The sequence below is a fragment of the Vespa crabro genome, chromosome 7 (genome assembly GCF_910589235.1).
Source record: "Vespa crabro chromosome 7, iyVesCrab1.2, whole genome shotgun sequence".
NCBI lineage: Eukaryota > Metazoa > Arthropoda > Insecta > Hymenoptera > Vespidae > Vespa > Vespa crabro.
The window spans coordinates 299,646-321,568 of record NC_060961.1 but is presented as its reverse complement, the minus strand read 5'-3'; the positions used below and the strand labels follow the sequence as shown (position 1 = coordinate 321,568).

The following is a 21,923-nucleotide window of genomic DNA, read 5'->3' as shown; positions in this document are numbered from 1 at the left end:
TACGTCGATCGTAAAGCATTTGTAATATTTTTCTTACTTTTGGAACTATTTGAAATTATATAATTCATGTGTATGTATATAAAAAAATTTAATACACACACACATATATATATATATATATATATATATATGTATATTATATGTAGAATAAAATGTTATAAATGTTATAAATACGCACAATTTTCCCGGTCTAAAATGGAAACTTAGAAATCGTCACTGTCGACAGATGGCGTCGGTGTCGCTGTGAAAGGGGTGCGGCGCACGATACGGCGATCGCCATACTGGGCGAACGTGACCGAAGACAGAACGAAAATGAGTACTCAAGTGTGTGTCACGTCGCAGTTATTTCGTTCATAACAGAGGTTTTATTTTGACAGTGAGATTCGTGAGCAACTGGCGCGATGTACAGCGGACCGTTGAAGAACTGAGGAAAACTGAAAAGCATAAATCCGCTGAGGGAACAGCGTAAGATCAGAAATATCGGAGCTCGACTTCTTAGACGACTGGCTGTTCCTGCATGTGTCACAACGAGTGCCACTTCTGTGCGTGCGCGCCTATTTCCTCTGACTCTTATTTTTCTTAATATTTTTATCGTTAATACCTACCAACGTTTACAAAGACGACGACGGCGACGACGACGAGACAGTTAAAGACGACGACGACGACGACGACGACGACGACGACGACTACGAAAACGAAGACGAAGACAAGAGTAAGGACGAGAACGACGACAGCGGCGACGACGACGACGACGACGACGACGACGACGACGACGACGACGAAGACGACGACTAGGCCTACAAATCTTTAAGACTGAAGATTCCTCAAACTACCAATGAGTTTGGCCGTGTTGCGCTGTGTTCGGTCCTACTCCTTTTACTAATTGCGTGTGTGATGCCCGGGAGTCGCTCCAGCACGGACCCAGATCATAAGTCACCGCGAGAAAGTGGTGAGGACTCCGAGGATGAAAGCGAGATCCTGGAAGAGAGCCCCTGTGGGCGGTGGCTCAAACGCCGGGAGGAGGTATGTTTGTAATTATATTTTTCATCGATACTCTTGATAGAGGAATTACGTGCACTTCTTTAGGATGCCGCATGCTACACGTCTTTCTTGTTACTTTTTTCATTTGCCCGAGTCATTGTGCATTTACAAGGAAAGAATAATGCTGTGGTTTTGATAAATCCTAACGAGGTAAAGGAATAGGCAAACACGTGATGCAATATGATGTCTCTCTGTGCTACTGTTTTCTTAACAGTAGGGTATTCATGGTACATATTTAAATTTATCTAATATAAAATATAATTTATCTTTAATATATCACTTGGTACAAAGATAAATAAGGAAACGAGATAATCTTCCTTTTGTTTTGCATCTTACATTTATATTATCGTAGATTTCTGCATTATTTACTGGTATATAATAAATGTTTTCCAATAATATTATTCTGACATTTATCAAGTAATATCTTATATCTCTTAGATTTTTAAATGAATATCAAGATAAGAGACAGAAATGTCTGATATAAAAATTACTATTGTAAAACATTCATAAAACTAATTTTATTGAAACAATTGAGTTTCTTGTTAGGAAATAATATTTGTACATCATATATTTGTATACAGACTGGTTAATAATAGATTATTCCCCAAAATGTCCTTAGGATTTTGTTTGTACAGTATCTTAAATCAGACAGAACCTGATTGAAAATTTTGGCACACATATGTATATATCTTTTATTAACAGTTCCATTTCATGTTTTTTGCTAAAAATACATTTATAAGGTTTGGCTAGCAGATAGTGTTTAATTATTTTGATGTTTGTATCTCTTGTTTTTAAATATCCAGTTTAAAATAAATATGAATATCAAAATATGAATACTGATGAAAAAGAAGATATGTTTAATTATGAATTAATAATAATTTTATTCTTATTACTTCTATGAGCAAATATATATTTGTTTGAAATAAAAATATAATAAAATGAATATTACTAAATCAGTTATCTGAATAATAACTATATTAATGTACATAAAAATTGTTTTATATTAAGTAAATAAATATATGTTTCTATTTTAGGTATATGTAGGTTCTAAACCAACATCAGCCGAAGGAACTAGCTTTGGTACAACCAGAGGTAGTGAAAACGAAACAACTGAAATGGAGGTAAATAAATATAAGCAAGATAAATAATTTAAATATTAGAGTTTTTCTTTTCTCCATATTATTTGCGTAAATCATGTAAATCTTTTATTTTTTCTGGACCCTCTGTGGCCTTGACAAAGTCATATCTATGTAATGGCATATTATCGTGAAATTGTCTTAGCAGTAATATTGCTTTAACTGAGCTTTAAATGGATGATTACGATAATGTGTTATAACACATCCCTAATTTTAGTCTTAGCTAAAGAACATAACATTTATCTGCCAGGGTTATATAATTTATTTTAATTTATGTATTAATTTGTTTTATTAATATGTTTTATGTATATGTTTGATCTTAAAAAAGAATATTATCCCCCCCCCCCCATAAATAACAAGATGAGTAGGGTAGTATAGGGTGAGATGAGTTATATAATATTTGTACTTAAATTCTTTTACTTTCTTTTTTATAAAAGTTAACAAAAGCTTATAAAAACAAAATTGCATAGTATGAAGGGAACTTGGAGGATACAATGACATAAAAATATATTTTTCCTTTCAAACTATGTAACCTTGTCTTAAAGAATTTTTTGACTAGGTACCTTTATATTTTTTTTCTCTATTATTTTTATAAAATTTGATTGTATCTGTGCAGGTAGAGCAACAAGATGTTCCAGGAATTGACTGTGCTTATTTAGCAATGGATACAGAGGAAGGTGTAGAAGTTGTATGGAATGAGGTACAATTTTCAGAAAGGAAAAACTTTAAAGCACAAGAAGAAAAGATACAACTTGTTTTTGAAAATCTCACGCAATTGGAGCACCCTAATATTGTCAAATTTCATAGGTACTGGACGGATACCCATAATGACAAACCACGAGTAAGTTGTAAAATTTATGCCCGTATACAAGAGTGTACAATGTTATTTTACAAGCTTCAAATCATTTTTATCCATTTTATAGGTTATATTTATAACAGAATATATGTCATCTGGATCCTTGAAACAGTTCCTAAAACGAACCAAACGTAATGTAAAAAAATTGCCTCTCCAAGCATGGAAACGATGGTGTACGCAAATACTTTCTGCATTAAGGTAAAATTGCACAAGAAAATTTCAATATATAATTACTTTGATATATATATATATATATATATATATATATATATATATATATATATATATATTTACCACATAAAATGTTTTAGTTATCTGCATTCCTGTTCTCCTCCCATTATTCATGGAAATCTTACGTGCGATACTATATTTATTCAACATAATGGACTTGTAAAAATTGGTTCAGGTAGGTACTATAAAGAAATATAAAATGATTCTAATGCAGGTATCACAAAATATATTTAGATATATCTTAACACATTTTATATTTATATTAATAATGTTCTGAAGCAAAGATTGGTGTGATGCATTTGTATATTAAGCATCAAGTCATTTGTATCTATTTTAATATTTCATAAGTACACCATATACACATAGTACTTATGTGCGTAACAGAGGAATGGTGCTTCAATATTGAAACACATTGAAACACAATGCCAGAGGAATTAACTTCCCTTTCCTATTTTATATAGCATGTAAATTTACAGCATTTATCATGGATTAAATTTATAATTATCTCATCAATGCAATGAAGCAGTAATTGAAATTTTATTTTTATAAATTTTATTTGTGTATGTTATGTATAAACTTATGGAAGAATGTATATTAATTTTACCATCACTGCAATTTTAACATTTTTGTTTTAATGTTTTTATGCAATAATTGATGGTGATTTCCTAATTAGTAATTTACTTTTATATATATATATATATATATATATATATATATATGTATGTATGTATGTATGTATATATATATATGTGTGTATATAATTATCTTATATTAGCAAAGTTATGTGCATAACTTAGTATGCATATAGAAAAAGAAGGTAATAATGACGATCATATGCAGATTGAGAAGTAAAATGAAAAATAATTGAATAACTTTTTTGTTGAACAATATTTGCTATACAATATTTTGAGAAGAGAAGACCGTAACACATTTATATATTATAATTATGTTATACATAAATATCATATATTAGGATTATGGATTAGGACATAGAAAAGGAAGATTTTAGTTATAATCTTAAAGTTTGAATATTAATTGTGGCTATATAGGATTGAACTTGGTCAGAAAACAGTATTGTTATATACAATACATACAGTGTATATACTCTCAAATACTTTTGTTGTTACCGTGTTTAGATCCGAGTAGTCACAAAACGGATATGAATGGTTTGGTAATCTGTAACTTTTTGATAATTGTATATTATTGTAGTAAGATGAGTCCATTAGAAAGATTGTGTTTAAACTTCTTTTCATATTAGGAGTAACTTGAGTCCTCATTTTTAATTGTAGCAAATAGGCTAATCTAGATAATGAAAAAAACACAGCAAAGCCTTCGAGAGAGGGGAGGTACAATTGTACTTCCATTCACCCAGAGGATATATGCATCGACATCAACGTTCTTCGATCAGTGTATATTATCGTGGTGGACAATTTGAAGATAAAAGATTTGCCAGATTATCAACGACTATTGCCAGCTAAGTAATGTAGGCATGGAGAGGTAAACTTCATTATTTCTATATTATTATTATAAGTAGTCTCACTAAATGTGCAATGTTTAATTTATTATCTTAATGCCACCTTATTGCACTATTTTCTTCATTCTTTCAGTTATTAAGCACATATAGCAGAAAAGGACAAAATTCCTATTTGCTCTCATGTGTTTTGCGATTATACAACATAAATACTCTCTCTTGTCGTGTTTTTCTTAATTTTATAATCCCTTTAAGACTACTCTAAGAATTTTAACTTTTCCACTTCAATTTGACCTTGTTCAATGAAAGTGGCTCTTTGAATATATAAGCAGTTTAAAATGTACTATGGAAACGTATAATATGTTATTCATTGTAAAAAGTTTTCGTGCTCTTTAAAGCTTCTGAAATATTGAAAAATTGCTCCTCCCTTGTAGAAGCACCCTTATGTATATACATGTGAAATACTATCAATTATATGAGGGCTCAAGTTACTCTTAGGACAATTTTTTATTATATACACAATTTTTCTAAAGGTAATTTCTTAAGTGTTTTTTTTATTAAATGGGCAGCAAGCAAACAGAATAGAATAGGCAAGTGTATTATTTTTTCAATATCTTGTAGCGAAAACAAGGTAATTATGTCATTGTAAATGTAATTGCAGGTTCTGTTTAAAAGCTGCCTTATCATATTTTCAACTCATTACTCATTGAAAATTTCAACATTATCGTATCATTCCTCTATTTTCGTATTTTATTTTATAGATATTTTAAAGTTGAGAATAATGTTTGTATAATTTCAGTGGCACCTGATGCAATTCATCATCATGTCAAGACTTGTAGAGCTAATATGAAAAATATGCATTTTGTTGCTCCTGAATATGGAAGTGAGTTGTTTTAAAATAATTAAAACAAAAAAAAAAAAATGAAAATATTTATATATTTTATATAAAAAAACAGCTTATTGTGTTTTCTATGCATCACGAGGTATTTAATCTTTTTCTAGATTCTGTGACACCCGCTATTGATATTTATTCTTTTGGAATGTGCGCTTTAGAAATGGCGGCACTTGAAATTCAAGGGAATGGTGATAGCGGAACAATTGTTACTGATGAAAACATCAGGAAAACGATCGAATCTTTAGATGATAGTCAACAGAAAGATTTTATACGCAAGTGTCTCGAAGTGGATCCTTTATGTAGGCCAAGCGCTAGAGAACTACTGTTCCATCCGGTTTTGTTCGAAGTACATTCTCTAAAGCTTCTTGCGGCACATGCCTTGGTCAACTCGGCCAGTAAGCTTAACAATACCCTTCTTTATTTGATCGTATAGGTAAACGTACATGTTGGATGCGTTGTATCCTTTAAGTCCGTTTTTTCTAACACATATAAAAATTAAGCATTAGATATGAAAAACTTTTTTTATTAATAATATTCTGTTTTTTTCCTTTTTTTTCTCCTTTTTTTTCCCCCTCCTTTCTTTTACAGCAAATATTTCAGAAACGATAACGGATGAAGTCTTGCAAAGGCTGTATGGTCCAGATACGGTAGTTGCAGAAATAAAATATCAAGGTCGATCGGTGCAACAAATTCGCTTAAGTGACATACCTGTCACAGAAAAGTTAGAAAAATTTGTTGAAGATGTAAAGTAAGATTTTGGTCATTGAGTTACTATGAATTTTTTGCGATACATTTTCTAGTTTTCCAATTTAAATATTATATTTACATTGTCAGATATGGAATATATCCTTTAACCGCATTTATGGCAAAGTTGCCTCCACCTGCTCGACCTAGAGCTATATCTCCAGAAGTAACAGAATCTGTTAAGTCTGTAACACCGGAACCAGTAGATGTGGAATCACGAAGAGTAGTTAATATGATGTGTAATGTTAAACCTAGAGAAGAAAGTTGTGAATTACTTGTAAGTAATGTAAACAAAAAAGAAAGAAAAAGAAAAGAAAGAAAAAAATGTGTCTTGTTTTATTTACACATACGTTAAAAAATCTTTCTATAAATGGAGGACATTATTTTAGAAAATATTTCTGTATACTTTTTAGATGACAATATTGTTACGAATGGATGATAAAATGAATAGGCAGCTGACGTGCCCTGTGACTCAATCAGATACTTCATTGATTCTTGCACAGGAACTTGTACACTTTGGATTTATTAACGAAGTATGTATTTGCCAAGTTTTAATATAATATGTTTGTACGTGGGTGCATGCGCGCGCGTTGTGTATATATATATGTATGTATGTACGTATGTACGTATGTACGTATGTACGTATGTACGTATGTATGTATGCTATATTAAAAGACGAACTAAAAACAAGGGATAATGAAATTAGATAAAATGAAGCCTGAACCGATTTGAAAGAAATTAACAATGTTTCAGAATGATCGCGATAAAATAGCCAATTTAATTGAAGAAGCATTGAGAAGTTGTTTCAATAAGCAAATGATGATGCCAGGGATGGTATCGTTAACCAATCTTCCAACACAGACTACTTTGTTGCTGCCTGGTCCAGAATTTTCCTGTTTACAGCACTTTGATAATTCTGTGTGCAATGCTACAACATCCAACAGTGATAATGCAATTAATTTGCTGCCAAAAATCTCAGGTCTCTCTGTGTCAAGTAATAAAACGAATAAGAGTCATGATGAAGTAGAACCACCAACGATTACCGAAAGTGGTAGTTAACCATCCAGGACGTCTGGTAAATCAGTTCACTGTGCCACTTTGCACGCTCTATGTATAGACTGGCTATGTATTTTTATATTTAAGTAAAGAGAAGAAGAGATTGAAAGTATAGGAGAAGAGGCGCCGTGGCTACATCACTAAGCTAATCGCAATTCTAGTATGAACGAATAGGTACGCTTGTGCAAAGCATTTCATGACAGTCAAGTACTAACAATCCAAACTTTTAACATTTTTAAAAGTTTTAAGCCTTGTTTTTAATTACTGGAAATAAGGTCACTGCAAGCATAGTTTGCTTTTAAAGGGATGTTTTTTTTTTATCGAGGAAATCACGAAAATATGTTTTTTGAAACATGCCTTTCTCTCGTATTCGTTGCAATAGAAGTTCGATTTAAGTGTTACTACTTTATACACAACCACGTGAATGTTTAATAAAGTAGCAACGATCTTCGTTACGAACGATATGGACAGATATATAGTTGGGATTATTATATTATTTTTATTTGCAAATTTTAAATTAACGAATGTAAAATGAAATTTTGTGATATAAATATAAAAGAAATGGCCATTACATTTTAAATGTACACGAATAATGCTTTATTGTATCATACATGTACGAATAAGCGTTGTGCCATCAAATATCTTGTATAGTAAGAGAAAACAGCTCATTATGATGAATCAGCACTATTTACTTATATGCTTTTATATTAAAAATTTTTTAACTGTTCAAGATTAAATAATGATCATTATGGTGCTAATAAAAAAAGCTAATAGCATTTAATATAAAAAAAAATTACTTAATCTATTATACATTCCGGATCGATAAATAATAATATCGCGCCAATGATTTATATCACGATATAATAATTGCTCTTTTAAATGATGCAACACACAACGTTTTTGTAATTTTTGCTATTTTCTGATATTGAATTTAATTTTTTACGAAGATTTAGTGGGGACGGGATGATATGATATGGTATGATATGATGTGGTATGTTATAGTTGGTATGGTATGGTATGGTATGGTATGGTATGGTATGGTATGCTATGATATGGTATAGTATGGTGTGGTGTTGTAGTATGGTGTGATATGGTGTGGTATGGTGTGGCGCTTGGCGTGCGCACGTGCGTGTTCCTTTTTATTGTATTCAATTTTGTCGAATGGATATGCCTAATTTGATTTTCATAAGAAACAAAAGGATGCCACGGCCCTGTTATACTTGGGTATTATTGATGTGATTAAACCAACGTTATTAAATCTCGATAAAATTAGCTGAAATCCTTGTAAATAATTTATATTTTTAAGAAAATCTGTTGAAACAGAAAACTAGTCATATAGGTATATTTGAGTGCTAACAAACTAACACCGACCTTGTTATGTCTTTTGCATTTGTAACACAAATATGTGCTTGGCAAAAACATATTGCTGCAATTTCATACCTCATTAAAATCGATTTCAGTGACACATCTCACTTTGCAAATGACTAACCATTAGTGGTAATCTTACCAACAACATAAATTTTGACTTTAAATATGTAAGTAGATTATCGAAATTAAAATCAATGTATAGCTTTGTAATTCGAATTATAAAAAATGAAAAAAGTACGATGACTGAAGCGTGGATATTATGACCGGACTGTACGATGACAATGGTGAAATAAATACTGTAATTCCGAATTGTTGTGTTACGAACTATATTAACTTACATTTATATAATAATTTTACTTTTTACGTTTCTATGTTTCTCTTTTTTTAAAATATATCTGACTAAAGTAATATATGTATATATTTCATCAAACATTATTATGGATGGGCGATTTGTAATCACTTTGAGCGAACAATTGTGCTATAAAGATTTATTCCTTAGATCTTTACAGTTAAAGAGAATTATCGCGTTACTTATAGAAAACTGATGTATGGATGGAGTATCACGATGAAAGGCTACTCTGATCTCGAGTATGACCTTAAGCGCGCTTTTCTTTTCTTTCTTTTTTTTTTTTTCTTCCTTTTTATTTTTTATAATACAAATTTCACGACGTCTTTTCTTTCAGAAATAAAATCATTATACATTGTGCAACAACGTCGTATGGAGTTTCTCTACGACTTATGCTTTTGTAAAAAATCAAATGTACACTTAGAATCTAATAACTACGCATAAAAACGCTAAAGAAATTAAATTTAAGCGGCAAGCATTATTGTTTCATCGTCATCAAAGTATCGTTACAATAATCGGCACAAGAATTTTAGAAAAATGTACGTGCTCGATTTCAAATATATAATGAACTTCCAATAAGTCGGAAGTAATAGCGCGCGCTATCATAACGCGAGACGATAAGAAAATTTACGAGAATGTTTATTTAAAAAAAATCCTGCAAAGTCTATTATACTTCTTCTTTGGTGTGAGTCCGATTTAAAAGATAATCGAGATCATGCGAGATACGATCCAGCATGCCGGAAGTCGTAGTCTCGCAACTTGTAATTCGAATTTCGGGCATTTTTTCCTCGCCGTCGGGCTGTTTACGTTCCGTTGTATTAGCAATATCGGGAATAACGTTCACGTGTTCTCTCGTTTTCAATTCAACGCCCGTCAAATGTTCTACATCCGTTTTCACCGCCAACGTTACGTCTGGCATTGCACTTAAACGTGATTCTATGTCGGCGCTGCAAAGAAGTTTGCCTGAGCATTCCGACGGAACGTTTTGATGAATAGAAAAATCTCGAAAAGCATTACGATCTGTAACACCGTAAGACTCGGCTAGACATTGAGAAGTTCGCTTAGCAAAAGCTGTATCGAATGCTTCTTGATACTTTCGCGGGCTAGTATTATAGTTTTCAAGATTGATGTCGTCCGGTCGATCGATTCGAATCTCAGGCAAGTACCTGCCGGCAACGGATGTCGAAGATTTCGAATAAGAAGAGGTCTCGGTAGTAAATTCTCGCATGTCTATGCTACCAGCTGCTATTCCTCGAGTTTCTATGTAGGGTTCGGCCAAGATCGACGACGGAGGTGGTGGTATGGCATCGTTTTGCATTTCTGCCTCGATTTTTGAACATACTAAGCATAAAATGACGTTCATTTTATTTCATTCATGTATTTGTTCTTTCACTCGCTCATCACTCGTTCATTCATTCATTCGTCAGACATATCGACATCAAACATTTTATACCTTTAATCGGCTCTGAAATTCGTTCGTTGCTCGTTTCCAATTTCCATTTAAGTTTTCGTAATATTGGTCTAAGTAAATTGATCTCGCTGCTAACAACGTATGCTATTATTATGATGAAACCCTGCATATAAATTCAATATTGTATTTTACTACTTGTTATATATCGTCATTTGAAATTTCTACAAGTAATAATATACGTTATTTAAAATTTATTATATACTTACTAGAACGGAAGATAATGATGCGAAGACATAATGATAAATTATTGAGGTTGAATTAATGTAGAAGATCGAGGACGCTTCCGTGGCAATAATGCCACATATAATTACAGCGGCACGATGCAATAATCGCGTTCTGTAAAAAGAATTTTTTTTGCTCTTTATGATACAGTAAAATTCTTCAAGGCACATAAGTTTCAATAGAAATTATTATACGTCGAATGACTGACATAAGTTCAATCAATTGTCCCAAAAGAAAGAATTCTAAAACCCAAAAAACCCAATCTTAGAGATATAAACGGTACAATACAAGATAAGCTTTGTAAAGAACAATAAATGATGAAAGTCTTTTACCTGAAATTTTACTGCAACTTTTACTTTTATTGAAAATTAAATCTAGCGTGGTTCTTACCTCGACTCTATTGTTTCTTTCTTCATAACATTTTCCTCTATGAGTGCATGAGCCTTATGAAGGACACCCATATAGAGTATCATAAATACGAAAAACATTACGGTCGCACAAGTTACGAATATATTGTATACTCCGCTTCCATAAATCAACCACCAAGATTCGTGTCGCCAACCGGTACTTTTGTGAGTAAGCTCGGTGGCTAGTACAGCCAAAATTGGTACCCCTATATAAAACTTGTCGTTCAAAAATCTTTTTTATATCCCGGTCTTATACATTAACAATGTATCCTATACCTGTAATAACAGCGATGACTGTGGGTTGAAGATGCTGATTCGATCGTATATGAACAAGTTGAGAATATATTATGAGAGCCTCGGATATCGGAGCCGACATGCCAACAAGAAGAAATGCTTCCAATCCTATTGCAACGAGAGAGTAGTTACTCTGTAGAAAAAATACAATGCAAAGCTGTCAGGTAAGCAGAAATAAGTAGATAAGGATTAAACATGGGACATTAAAATACATTGGTTTTTCCATACATCAGAGAGATTGCCGCGTATCGCATAAATGAACAGGGCCATTGCGCCGATCAGAGCACCGCAACACTGTACTTTCAAAAAATTTAACCAGCTCCGATTTTTCCACCAATATATGCCAAGAATTAACAACGATAGCGAACATTGAACCAGACAACTTCCACAGCCAAGTGTCACGATAAAAGTTGTTTGTTCCTTTTTTGCTAATACTACCTGAAAAAAGAAACTCTTGGTGCAAATGGTTTCTCGAAAATGACAGATTTATCTACCTGAAATGTTTTATAACGTTCTATGGATAATTACCCTTACAGCCCTAGCGGTCAAGAAAAGAGCAACGGTACCGGTATTAGAACACGAACAATAAATCGTAACATCCCCTGGAAATGTATTTGCTGTGCAACCATTAAGATTCCAGGTACCTGAGTAATCCATAAGTCCACAAGAAACATTCCAAGCCCCAGAATGATTCCGTAATTGTTTCATATGCAGATCGATCACAACTTTATTGTGTTTGTCAGATTTGAAGGAAGGCACGGTTACAGTAATCGCATGCGAATTAATCCAATACTCTAGGTCTGTACCGTCGCTAAAATTCACAAGTAATTTCATTAAATTACTAACGCGATTGTAATACGATTTGTTTTGTTCCATTTATCTGGACACATATATATATAAGTGTGTACGCGTATATACTTACTCAAGCTCTTTGACGTATACGTTTGGAAGGAAGCTAGAAACGTTTTTATAAACAATGACGATTCCTTTGTACGTACTATTGCTTTTGCCATCTCTGAATCTCTTTTTCCATAGACGTATAGCAATATTGTCGTTGTACCAATCAGGATAGCTGTAATAACAGAATACATGTATCGCGTCAATACAGTTTTCCGTATGGTTCTTTTTGAAAAGATACGTGTTTGAGAAATACGTGTAATCGTTTGTTGGGATTTGAAGAGAGTGCATGAAGCTGTCACCGCTGTAAGATTGTAAGGGTTGAATATCGACGACCATTGATGACAGAGACAAGTGAACGCAGCCTTGATTCAATTTTTTCGACCAGTGCATTAGATTTTTTTCGGCTATTTGCAGTAATATCCATAATCTCTACAAAATGAGTTTTAGAAGCAGATCATCATAATATAAGTAAACATAATACCTATGGTATAATAATAATAAGAACAATAATAATGGTAGTAGTAGTAGTAGTAATCCTTGAAGTCCTTACTTGAGGACTTAAAATGGAATTTTCCTCGTTCAATATGCGATTCACGATACGCGTCAGAGCTTCGGCAGAGCGATGCAAATCGGACGGATCGATGGTACGTTGGTAACGTTCGATTTCGACGAGTATGCTTAAAATACGATCAGCTTCGTTCGGATAAAGCGACAATTCGCGCGATCGTAGTACATTCCAAAAGGCAATTATCGTTTCCGAGCCTGTTGTGTTTTGATAGCCCAGCGTCAAGCTCCGGAACTACGAGCGATGAAAGAGAGAAAATAAAGGAGATAGAATTATCAAGAGAATTTGAATCTATAATATCAATAGTCGAGACTGACTCTATCGTAAGGACGAAGCAATGGCTCGTAAAGACAATCGGAAAAGTCTGGCATCAACCATTCGGGAGTGGTCGCATCCTTCATCGAGCAAAGTCTCGATACTTTAGGACCGACGAAACGTCGTGGACATTCGAGCAAAGCTTCCGAGCCGGGAGCTGTGTCGGGCCATTGAAGAGCCCAGGATTTTTCTTTAGAGCACGTCGGTACCAAAGTTCGATTCGTTAATTCTACTCGTACGGACATCGACCGGTGTGCCACATTGCATGTATATATAGCCGATTTCTAAAATTATTTTATTGTCAATATAAATCTCAGGATGAATTATGAGGGTTTTATTATTTTAAATGGACGTTTCTACCTGAACGTTCGTAATTTTTAAAATGCTACCATCTGGATAAAGGTCCTCCCAAATTTCACTACCTGGTTCCAACTTAAGTAACGCTCGATTCTTCGTCCAACCGAATCCTATACCTGTACTATGCATATTGGGCGTAGTGCATGTCAGTTGTATATTACTACCCTGGAATCCATATATTCTCTATTTTATGATGACTGCTAAGATAACGTTTAACAATGAAAGAGTTTACAAAACAAAACAAAAAAATACAAAAGTGATTGATTTATAGAAAACTCATTCGGCATATTCGACGCTTCGGGAATATTTTCTTTTCGATCAATCATACTTGAAGGGATTTTTACCTTTTCCACGGTAGTACTCATCGGCGTAACCTTTACATCCGGTTCATTTTTCACTTGTACGTAAAGACTTTTACATTGTTGTACACCACGATCGATAGCTTGGCACGTATATTGACCAGCGTCCAACGTAGTCGCCTTATCGATTTTTAATATCGACGTGTGTATATCCAATCCGCCGTTAGGAAGATCCTCGTGTCGAATTCCTCTGGATGAACATGAGAATAAATAAATCGATAAATAATCCGTTGAAGAGTAGAACGAAATGACGATACGAATTATTACGAAATTACCTATTTGCTTTGCTCACGTTTACCAGCATATTATCTTTGTACCAAATGAAATGAATACCGTAACTTCCTTGGGCGACGCAATGAAGACTGATCTCATCGCCTAAATGAACCTCGTGCTCGTTCGATCGGTCCAAACGTAAAATCTAGAAAAATTTGATCTCTATTGATCCTCGTACGATCCTCCTCGAATTAATTCGTCAGTTTCATTTTACAACTTTTCATACCTGCAATCTGAGCGCGGGCTTTTGTTGAAATGTAAAGTGCGTAGATTCGAGAGCTATCTCGCTGAGACGCCGTCGTTGGACCAGACGATTCAGCGATTCTCGAATTTTGTCGCCATCGTCCGAATTGCCAAAAAATTGAAAAGTTATCTCCGACGTAGGCCTGCATTAAAAAGCGAATTTACGGTTTGCCGCTGGGAAACGTAGCCAGGGCCGGGTGGCCGGTGAGGGGGTCGCGGGAACGGGCGCGACGCTATGCCATTGGTCAGTCAAACGTTAATATGGCGATAAATGCATTGATACGCGATTGGCGGGCGAAATTCAAACGACGGGTAATATTTGTCAGTTGTGATGTACAATATTTTGTAGTTACTTAAGACTTTTTTTTCTTTAATATACCTACTCACGTCACGCTTAGGATCTTTAAGTCCTCCATGGAAGATATATTTGAACTCTTCAAATACTTGGTTAGCTGCGAAGGAATAAACGCAATGAATGAAACTTGTTCGTAATATTAAAAGGTAAGGAAAGTTGGAAATGTAAGAAATAGTCCGTGTCAAATCTAATCATAACTTTATCATATTTTTATTTCCTTTTATAACAATCGATTGTACAAATCAATATGAATTGTACCATATAATAGAAAAAATATAATCATATCGATAATCCATAGACGTTCGTTACATTATAGAGCGAAGTCACGTAAGAAGATGACGTAAACGTGAAAGCGATTCGCTGTAAAGATGTAGGTCATGCGTTTTCTGCGTAGAAGAATCGACCAATCCGAAGGCACGAGAATCAATCGCCAAAAAGAAAAAAGAAAAAAAAAAAAAACATCGTCGTAGCTCGATGGTTATTTCTCCCGCGCCGATTCAAGCGCACGTAAGTGTGTATTCACCCGTCTTTTGACGTATTTTCAATGTTCAATTTTCAATATCGTATCTGAAGAGAGACTGGACCCTTTCGCCTCATTCAGGTGGATCCGTGGAATAAGGTTCGTCAATGAGAACGCAAGAGAGATCCGAATGTCCTGGACCCAGTAAGTTTTGCAGCGTATGTAGCGGTACTCTCGATACTCTTATTCCAATTTCACGGCAGTAAGCCTCGAGTAAAATCATTTGGAGATGACTAGCAGCATCCATCTTGACGTCGAGCGGTACCATACAGATACTGCCTTGATCGTTGCATTCTCGAGATGCCAGGACACGTAGAGTCGGGAGCATGCCGCAGGTTATGTTGCTTCGCCGTGAACACTTGCAATTTCGAGACTCCATGTTCCACGTTGGCTTTGCGCTGAAACACGGGTTTTTTTTTCCCCCTTGATAATACCAATTTTTCTCCGATTTCGTCCGTTTAATCCGTCACGAAAGAATAAGAAAAACAAACTAGAGAGATTTAACGGAACAAACAAATTCCGGCAAAGATTCGAACTAATATATCAGTTTTAGATATTTGAATTTTTGTTTGCGCGCTATCACGTGAATTTGCATAATTACCTTTCCGCCATCGTGCTCAACGAAAAAGATTGTAGTCCTTGACAGCTCATATCGGTAAGTTTTTCCACGTCGATCATAGCCGATTCTATCCTCCCCGATTTGTAACTTCTTCGTAACACTTCACTGAACTCCTTTGGAATATATTTCTTATTTCTTCGGCCGTCGACTTGTCACAGACTCGGTCCACTATTTTTTTTTTCCTTCCTAGTACTCGAAAACGTTCCAAATATTTTGATGTCCACCAGTCGTGCGGTAAACGCAATGTTGTGCAATAGTTTGCTTATCTATCGCACTCGCGCGAACATACACATCGAAAGGAGAACTTATCTGATGAACGCGAATTCAATCGTGTACGCCCTCTCGTGCTTCTTTCCGCGTAAAGAATGATCGCTGTGCAATCGCGTCTCGCGCCTTTATAAATCGTTTACTCCCCCTCCTTTTATCTCTCCTTCGTTACGGTGGAGAACCGTGTAATGTTTCCACGGATATTCCAGATAAGCCGTGCCCCCTTTGTACATACAACACGACGGCGCGATGGTTTATCGATAAATCCCAAAGGAAAAAGGAACGGACAAGATATACATATGTAACGAACGTTTTTCCCCCTTGCTCGATTCGAGAGAGGGAAAGGAAAAAGAAAATCTCCAATTTAAATTTCGTCGAAAGCTCTTAAACCTATTACACTTGTTACATGCTTTTTGACAAGAGTCATATTTGAATCTAGGTTCTGCCAAAAAAAAAAAAAAAAAAAAAAAAAAAAGAGATTTTATCTGCCTGCGTATTTATCATATCTCGCGTTTCTCTCGATCTCAAAAGTTGGAAGAAAAAATTGGCCTATAGGAAGGCAAATTTCGTCATGTTGAAGGATATGAATCGCGTTCGACAACCGGGAGGGACGGTCAATATATTAATTCTGTACATAGGATACACGAGTACAATACGCTACGCAGTAAATCGTCGTCGTCGTCGTCGTCGTCGTCGTCGTCGTCGTTGAGCATTTCGTTCGAGTATGCGTGTAATCGATAACAACACACCCATTATCATCGACATCTATCGAGGATAGCATATGTGTACAAAGATAAATATCGAGAAAGATGATGAAAACTTCCTCGTTTCGTCATTTTTTTCTTCCTTGTCTCGTCTCTCAATGACATACATATGAAGCCTATATGCGTACATAATGAAAACGCATACTTTTAGTCCCTTCCCAAACGCGTAAAGTATTATCAATAGTTACCATAGTTAGCGCAGTATGTTATATGCGAGATAAGCTTCTCGATAAATTTTCGATAATCTTTGCAGATCTAAAGTCTATCGCATACTTTTTATTTCCTAACGGACGCGTAAGGTCGAGCCACATGGATTTTACATACGATCGCTACACTTTCGTTCTACTTTAATTTTACACGCAACCTATAGATATACGAAGCTTAATTATGCAGGAGCATATTTAGAACTGGCGGGAATCCCAACGCGTCTAGAGCTCATCAACCGCATGAAAGCGAGACAGAGTGACGATGCATAAAACAAGACTGCCAATTTTTTTTTCGCTCCGTTCTATTACATAACTCGTTTCTTTGTATCCAATGTGATACTCGATGTGTGCCATTTTTTTAAACAATTCGTATCATAATAAATTCAATTTTCAGGATCCGAAGGATGGGAAGAGGTGTAATGACATCGTTTACTTTGATTAAACGGTCGATGTCGAAAAAATTACCAGCAAGTCTTCTAATCGAAACTATTAGGAATAGGAATTGGGAAAATCTCGATCGAGATATCGCTGAACGAGCCAAAATCGTAGACACTATTTTAAAATACACGGAAATCACTAACGATCACATGACACCTGATTTAAAGCTTTTTCTTCTAACACCAAGATGTTCTCTCTATCACGATCCATTTGATAAAGTAAAAAAGGAATTCGATCAAGTGGAAAAACAAACTTTTACCAATCCATTTTGGTCTATATACTGGCCGGGTGGACAGGGCCTGGTTAAGTTCATATTCCAAAAACAAAGAGATATATTCATACGTTCTAAGGATATTAAAGTTTTGGATCTTGGAAGTGGTTGCGGTGCTACGGCTATAGCAACGAAACTTCTTGGTATTCGTAATGTTGTGGCAAATGACATTGATAAAGGTTTGTCAAATTATCTTTTCAATATATTTATAGATGTATATAAGAGATTCGCTCAATATCCGCTTTATTGATTCCTTACTCACGCATCACGTGAAAACGTTGTGGTAGTAAGACAAAGAGAGAGAGAGAGAGAGAGAGAGAGAGAGAAGAATTAACCGAGAAACATTATCCAAGAATTCTGGTATACATTCAAATACATTTGGCAAAGTGGACCGAAGCGATCTAAAAAGTTTTCTATTGAGAATTGTATCAGGCATTTAATGTTAAACGTTATCTCGTTACTTGTTACGCATTTACGTAAAAGGGGAAAACGAATATTTAAATTATTAAGAAATTCAGCATCAATTCGAGACAATAATAGAACGAGTCTGTGGATGGTTCGATGGAAATATCTATTAAAAATACTTGATCGACGTCAGCATCAGGCATAGACACGGATAATAAAGAATTCCTCGAGGAGTGATTCACAATCAACGTGGCTATATGTATGTATCTTGTTTATATGCGATAAAAGTCTCGTTTTTTTCCTTGTAGTCGTTTCTAAAGAAAGATGAAACCAATTCTAGCGCGAGTTGTTCTCAACCGAGCCTGTGTTGCACGATTTTTCGGAAGTTCATTAACTTGTTTTCTTTTATTTGAGTGAGAGAGACTATGTTTCATAAGAATTTACTTTCCTTATGGAAGCTTCCTTATCCCGAGATGAAAAATCATTTTCTCTAAATTCCATGAGAGATTTTCATTTTAAGATTTCGCCTACATTCGAAAGATTCTTGGATCGACCGGTTGCGCACCACATTATTGGGCTTTTCCCCATTTAACGAGAGGCCAGAAGACGGAGTCTCGTGCGTCAGTGAAACCGTCAGCTGGTCCATTCCCGGTATTGCGAATCTTTATGCATACCAAACTCGAAATAACTGTATTTTCTACCTCTTACACGCTAAATTGTTATTTACGTAATAACGCAGATCATATATATATATCGTATATATATATACGATATTTCAAAACCCAAGACAGGGACGAATAAACGTAACTTTTATGCGCGTGAATGAATAGATCGACTGACTTCTTTGTTTTCTTTTAGTTGCCTGTATAGCCACTCTCATGAATGCTACATTAAACGACGTGGATGTTCAAGTATCGTGGAAAAATCTATTGAATGAACCACTTAAAGAGACGTACGACGTTATTTTTATCGGAGATCTACTTTACGAAGAAGAATTGGCCGAAACTTTAATTCCGTGGCTGTTGGATGCATCCAAGAAAGGAACACGAATATTTCTTGGCGATCCTGGAAGGCACGGCCTTACAAGTAACTTAAAGAAATATCTTAAACTTTTATGCCGATATAAATTGCCGGAAAACACACGGAAGGAAAATAATGGTTATCATGAAGTTTGCGTGTGGCAATTCGTTAAGTAGCTCCTTAAATAGTAAATAATTACGTAAAAGTATGTTTAACTTTAAACTTACCTGTTTTGCAAGAAAAGATTCCAAACTTCCATGCTGAGCTATCGATCCTGTGCGAAGAGAAGTAATGTTCGATAGTTTTATTCTGCACTCGTATCTCGATCGATCTGAAAATATATGTAACAAAAGTGTGTGCAGATATCTTTAATATTTCTATTACATCTTACTAAAAAAAAAAAAAAAAAAAAAAAAAAAAAGAATGAATCTGCTTACTGTTGTATATTTTCGTTCCATTTTTGCAAGCACACGGTCGTTGTTCCTCCTCGTGATAAGGACATTGTATTATGCAATGTTCACCTCCGCATTCTACAAATAAATCGTTTTATCGAAGTTAGATGTATCCATGGGAAACATGTTTAAAAAAAGATATTAATTTACCTGTATTCATAGTTTCAAGAAGTTGAATTTCACAATTTCGTCCAACGTAACCGGAGAGGCAATCACAGTGTACCGCTTTCGCCCCGAGATGTCTATAACGTATGTACAAGTCCTTTAATATGTACAAAGATGATTTGCATTTTTATATGTATATACGTGTAACATATACATATATATAATAATATATATATATATTTTTCTTTTTTATTCATACTTGCAATTGCCACCATTTTGACAAATAGAGTTTTGTTGCTCGTCAAAACAAAGCGGTCCTTCGTCGCATTTTTCTCCGTTAAAGCCAGAAAAGCATTCGCATGTAAAAGTTCTGTGATTAGAAAAACAACGACAATGAAATACATATATAAAATATTTCAATTTATTTTGAAAAATATTGAAAATAAGATTAAGTGAACATACGTATAATCTGCAGATAAAAGACAATTTCCAGTGAAAGAACATTCACTGACGGAACAAGCATTTGGATTTGGTTCTTCCTCGGTCATTTGGTATGTGACGTTAAAACCATATACGTCCAGAAGATCGTCCAAAACACGCACATGGTTTCCTTCGAGTCGATCAAGTTCGAATTCTAAGACGAGAAATGGGCGAAAAGTTCTGAACCAACGATGCACGAAAACGTTGCCCTCCGTTACTTCTTGCACCAAACTCGCGCCATAATTCGTCGTTTCTGACTCGTAATACGCGTACTCGGTCAATTTGAGACCTTTATAAACATAAAGCTGCGTCATATAGACGACTATCGAACTATTCGTCGAAGTTATGTCAGAAACATCGATCACCCATCGACACGTTATGGGTACTGGAAAAGCTTTAGGAAAATTTGGTGTTTCTATGATTCCTTTTGGAGCGGTCAGATGATAATTGCAATCTACATTTGCAACTGACACTCCTATTATACTCGATGAACAGAGATAAAAGAAAAGGAGGAGATATGATTTCATCTTCTTGATCAATCTCAATATATTTTTTAGTCAAATTTTGCTAGCCTCTTTTGTAATGACAAATATCGAACGATATCGGATTTCGCCCTGAAAGAAATAAATTCCAATGTACATATATGCATAAATATGTGCGTGTGAGTGTGTGTATAGCATTTTATTTTTTTTCTCTCCTTATTAAAACACCTTTTATTAAATCACGTATGTAGGTAGTAATCGAACGTTACCATGGAGTATAAATATTGCTAGATACACTTTCTCGTAGACAACTTTTTCAGCTTTTACACTTTCAAATCCGAAAGTATTTCGAGTTTTCTCGTCATTAGATTCACACTTTGTCTTACACTTAAAAGAGAGATGCGAGCTCTATCGACAACGATACTGATTCTTCCTTTTCCCCTTTTCAAAAAGTCCTACGTAAAAAAACATGAAAGTGTAGGAATATAACTCGTCTCGTAGCTGAGGAAGATGAACGTTATCCCGATGGCGTATCAAAAGACTTTCTACGGAAAACAATGAGCTTTCACAAAATAATGTAGAAATAAAGCAGAAATAAAGGTGGAAACGAATTTAGAGTTTTTGAATTTGATGATGATTCGTTTGATACGAGCCACGAACAAGAAGTCACAATTTACAGGGTAGCTGGGCGTTAGTCCCTTCCGTATCTCTGAGCTTTCCGTGCGCAAGCTCTCCCCGACCAAGCATCCCTCTTTTCACCCTCACCACTCGCATATATTTCGAATGAGTTGAATAGCGAGTTTTTCTGAAACACGAGGATTCCAATAAGAGCCCATATTATGAATGTATTTAGTTTTAATTTCTCGAAATGTATTGCTCGATCGACGTTACATCTCTTTTTAATTAAATACCTTGTACCAAAAAATATGCACGACCAATAAATAGATTTTACGAATAATACAGAGTGTCGAGGTAATTGAATGAGACCA

General features: G+C 34.8%; 4 protein-coding genes across 12 annotated transcripts; 2 read left to right on the top strand and 2 right to left on the bottom strand.

The window, feature by feature from the left end:
- The first annotated feature begins 751 nt into the window (after positions 1-751).
- LOC124425743 (nuclear receptor-binding protein homolog) lies at positions 752-9,107 on the top strand. Of its 2 annotated transcripts, XM_046966547.1 has the most exons (12): positions 885-1,023; positions 1,087-1,268; positions 2,076-2,162; positions 2,794-3,018; positions 3,101-3,231; positions 3,345-3,439; positions 5,535-5,618; positions 5,738-6,025; positions 6,219-6,378; positions 6,465-6,651; positions 6,788-6,907; positions 7,128-9,107. In XM_046966547.1, exons 2-12 carry the CDS (start codon positions 1,215-1,217, stop codon positions 7,431-7,433), a joined length of 1,737 nt encoding a protein of 578 aa, XP_046822503.1. In that variant the 5' UTR covers positions 885-1,023; positions 1,087-1,214; the 3' UTR covers positions 7,434-9,107. The 2 variants fall into 2 exon arrangements, with proteins under 2 accessions (XP_046822502.1, XP_046822503.1); XM_046966546.1 differs by lacking the exon at positions 1,087-1,268 and having other exon boundaries at positions 752-1,023.
- A 164-nt stretch (positions 9,108-9,271) lies between these two features.
- On the bottom strand, positions 9,272-21,876 carry LOC124425738. Of its 6 annotated transcripts, XM_046966525.1 has the most exons (22): positions 21,204-21,871; positions 20,435-21,066; positions 20,232-20,342; positions 20,018-20,109; positions 19,853-19,945; positions 19,643-19,746; positions 14,938-15,002; positions 14,534-14,693; positions 14,310-14,452; positions 14,020-14,224; positions 13,679-13,840; positions 13,321-13,602; positions 12,989-13,237; positions 12,692-12,867; positions 12,461-12,610; positions 12,067-12,349; positions 11,767-11,976; positions 11,521-11,671; positions 11,228-11,450; positions 10,822-10,951; positions 10,598-10,718; positions 9,272-10,485 (listed from the first exon to the last, which is right to left on the bottom strand). In XM_046966525.1, exons 2-22 carry the CDS (start codon positions 20,977-20,979, stop codon positions 9,812-9,814), a joined length of 4,329 nt encoding a protein of 1,442 aa, XP_046822481.1. In that variant the 5' UTR covers positions 20,980-21,066; positions 21,204-21,871; the 3' UTR covers positions 9,272-9,811. The 6 variants fall into 6 exon arrangements, with proteins under 6 accessions (XP_046822481.1, XP_046822479.1, XP_046822480.1 ...); XM_046966523.1 differs by having other exon boundaries at positions 12,461-12,867; positions 21,204-21,874; XM_046966524.1 differs by having other exon boundaries at positions 12,461-12,867; positions 20,435-21,874.
- LOC124425756 lies at positions 15,092-16,405 on the bottom strand. Its single transcript, XM_046966579.1, has 2 exons — positions 16,027-16,405; positions 15,092-15,823 (listed from the first exon to the last, which is right to left on the bottom strand). The coding sequence occupies exons 1-2, from the start codon at positions 16,101-16,103 to the stop codon at positions 15,499-15,501; spliced, it is 402 nt and encodes a 133-aa protein (XP_046822535.1). The 5' UTR covers positions 16,104-16,405; the 3' UTR covers positions 15,092-15,498.
- On the top strand, positions 15,439-20,588 carry LOC124425754 (electron transfer flavoprotein beta subunit lysine methyltransferase-like). Of its 3 annotated transcripts, XM_046966576.1 has the most exons (5): positions 15,439-15,569; positions 17,676-18,169; positions 19,254-19,481; positions 20,030-20,116; positions 20,448-20,502. In XM_046966576.1, exons 1-4 carry the CDS (start codon positions 15,556-15,558, stop codon positions 20,041-20,043), a joined length of 750 nt encoding a protein of 249 aa, XP_046822532.1. In that variant the 5' UTR covers positions 15,439-15,555; the 3' UTR covers positions 20,044-20,116; positions 20,448-20,502. The 3 variants fall into 3 exon arrangements, 2 of the variants coding, with proteins under 2 accessions (XP_046822532.1, XP_046822531.1); XR_006942565.1 differs by lacking the exons at positions 15,439-15,569; positions 17,676-18,169 and adding an exon at positions 18,662-19,046 and having other exon boundaries at positions 20,448-20,588; XM_046966575.1 differs by lacking the exons at positions 20,030-20,116; positions 20,448-20,502 and having other exon boundaries at positions 19,254-19,778.
- Positions 21,877-21,923: the final 47 nt, after the last annotated feature.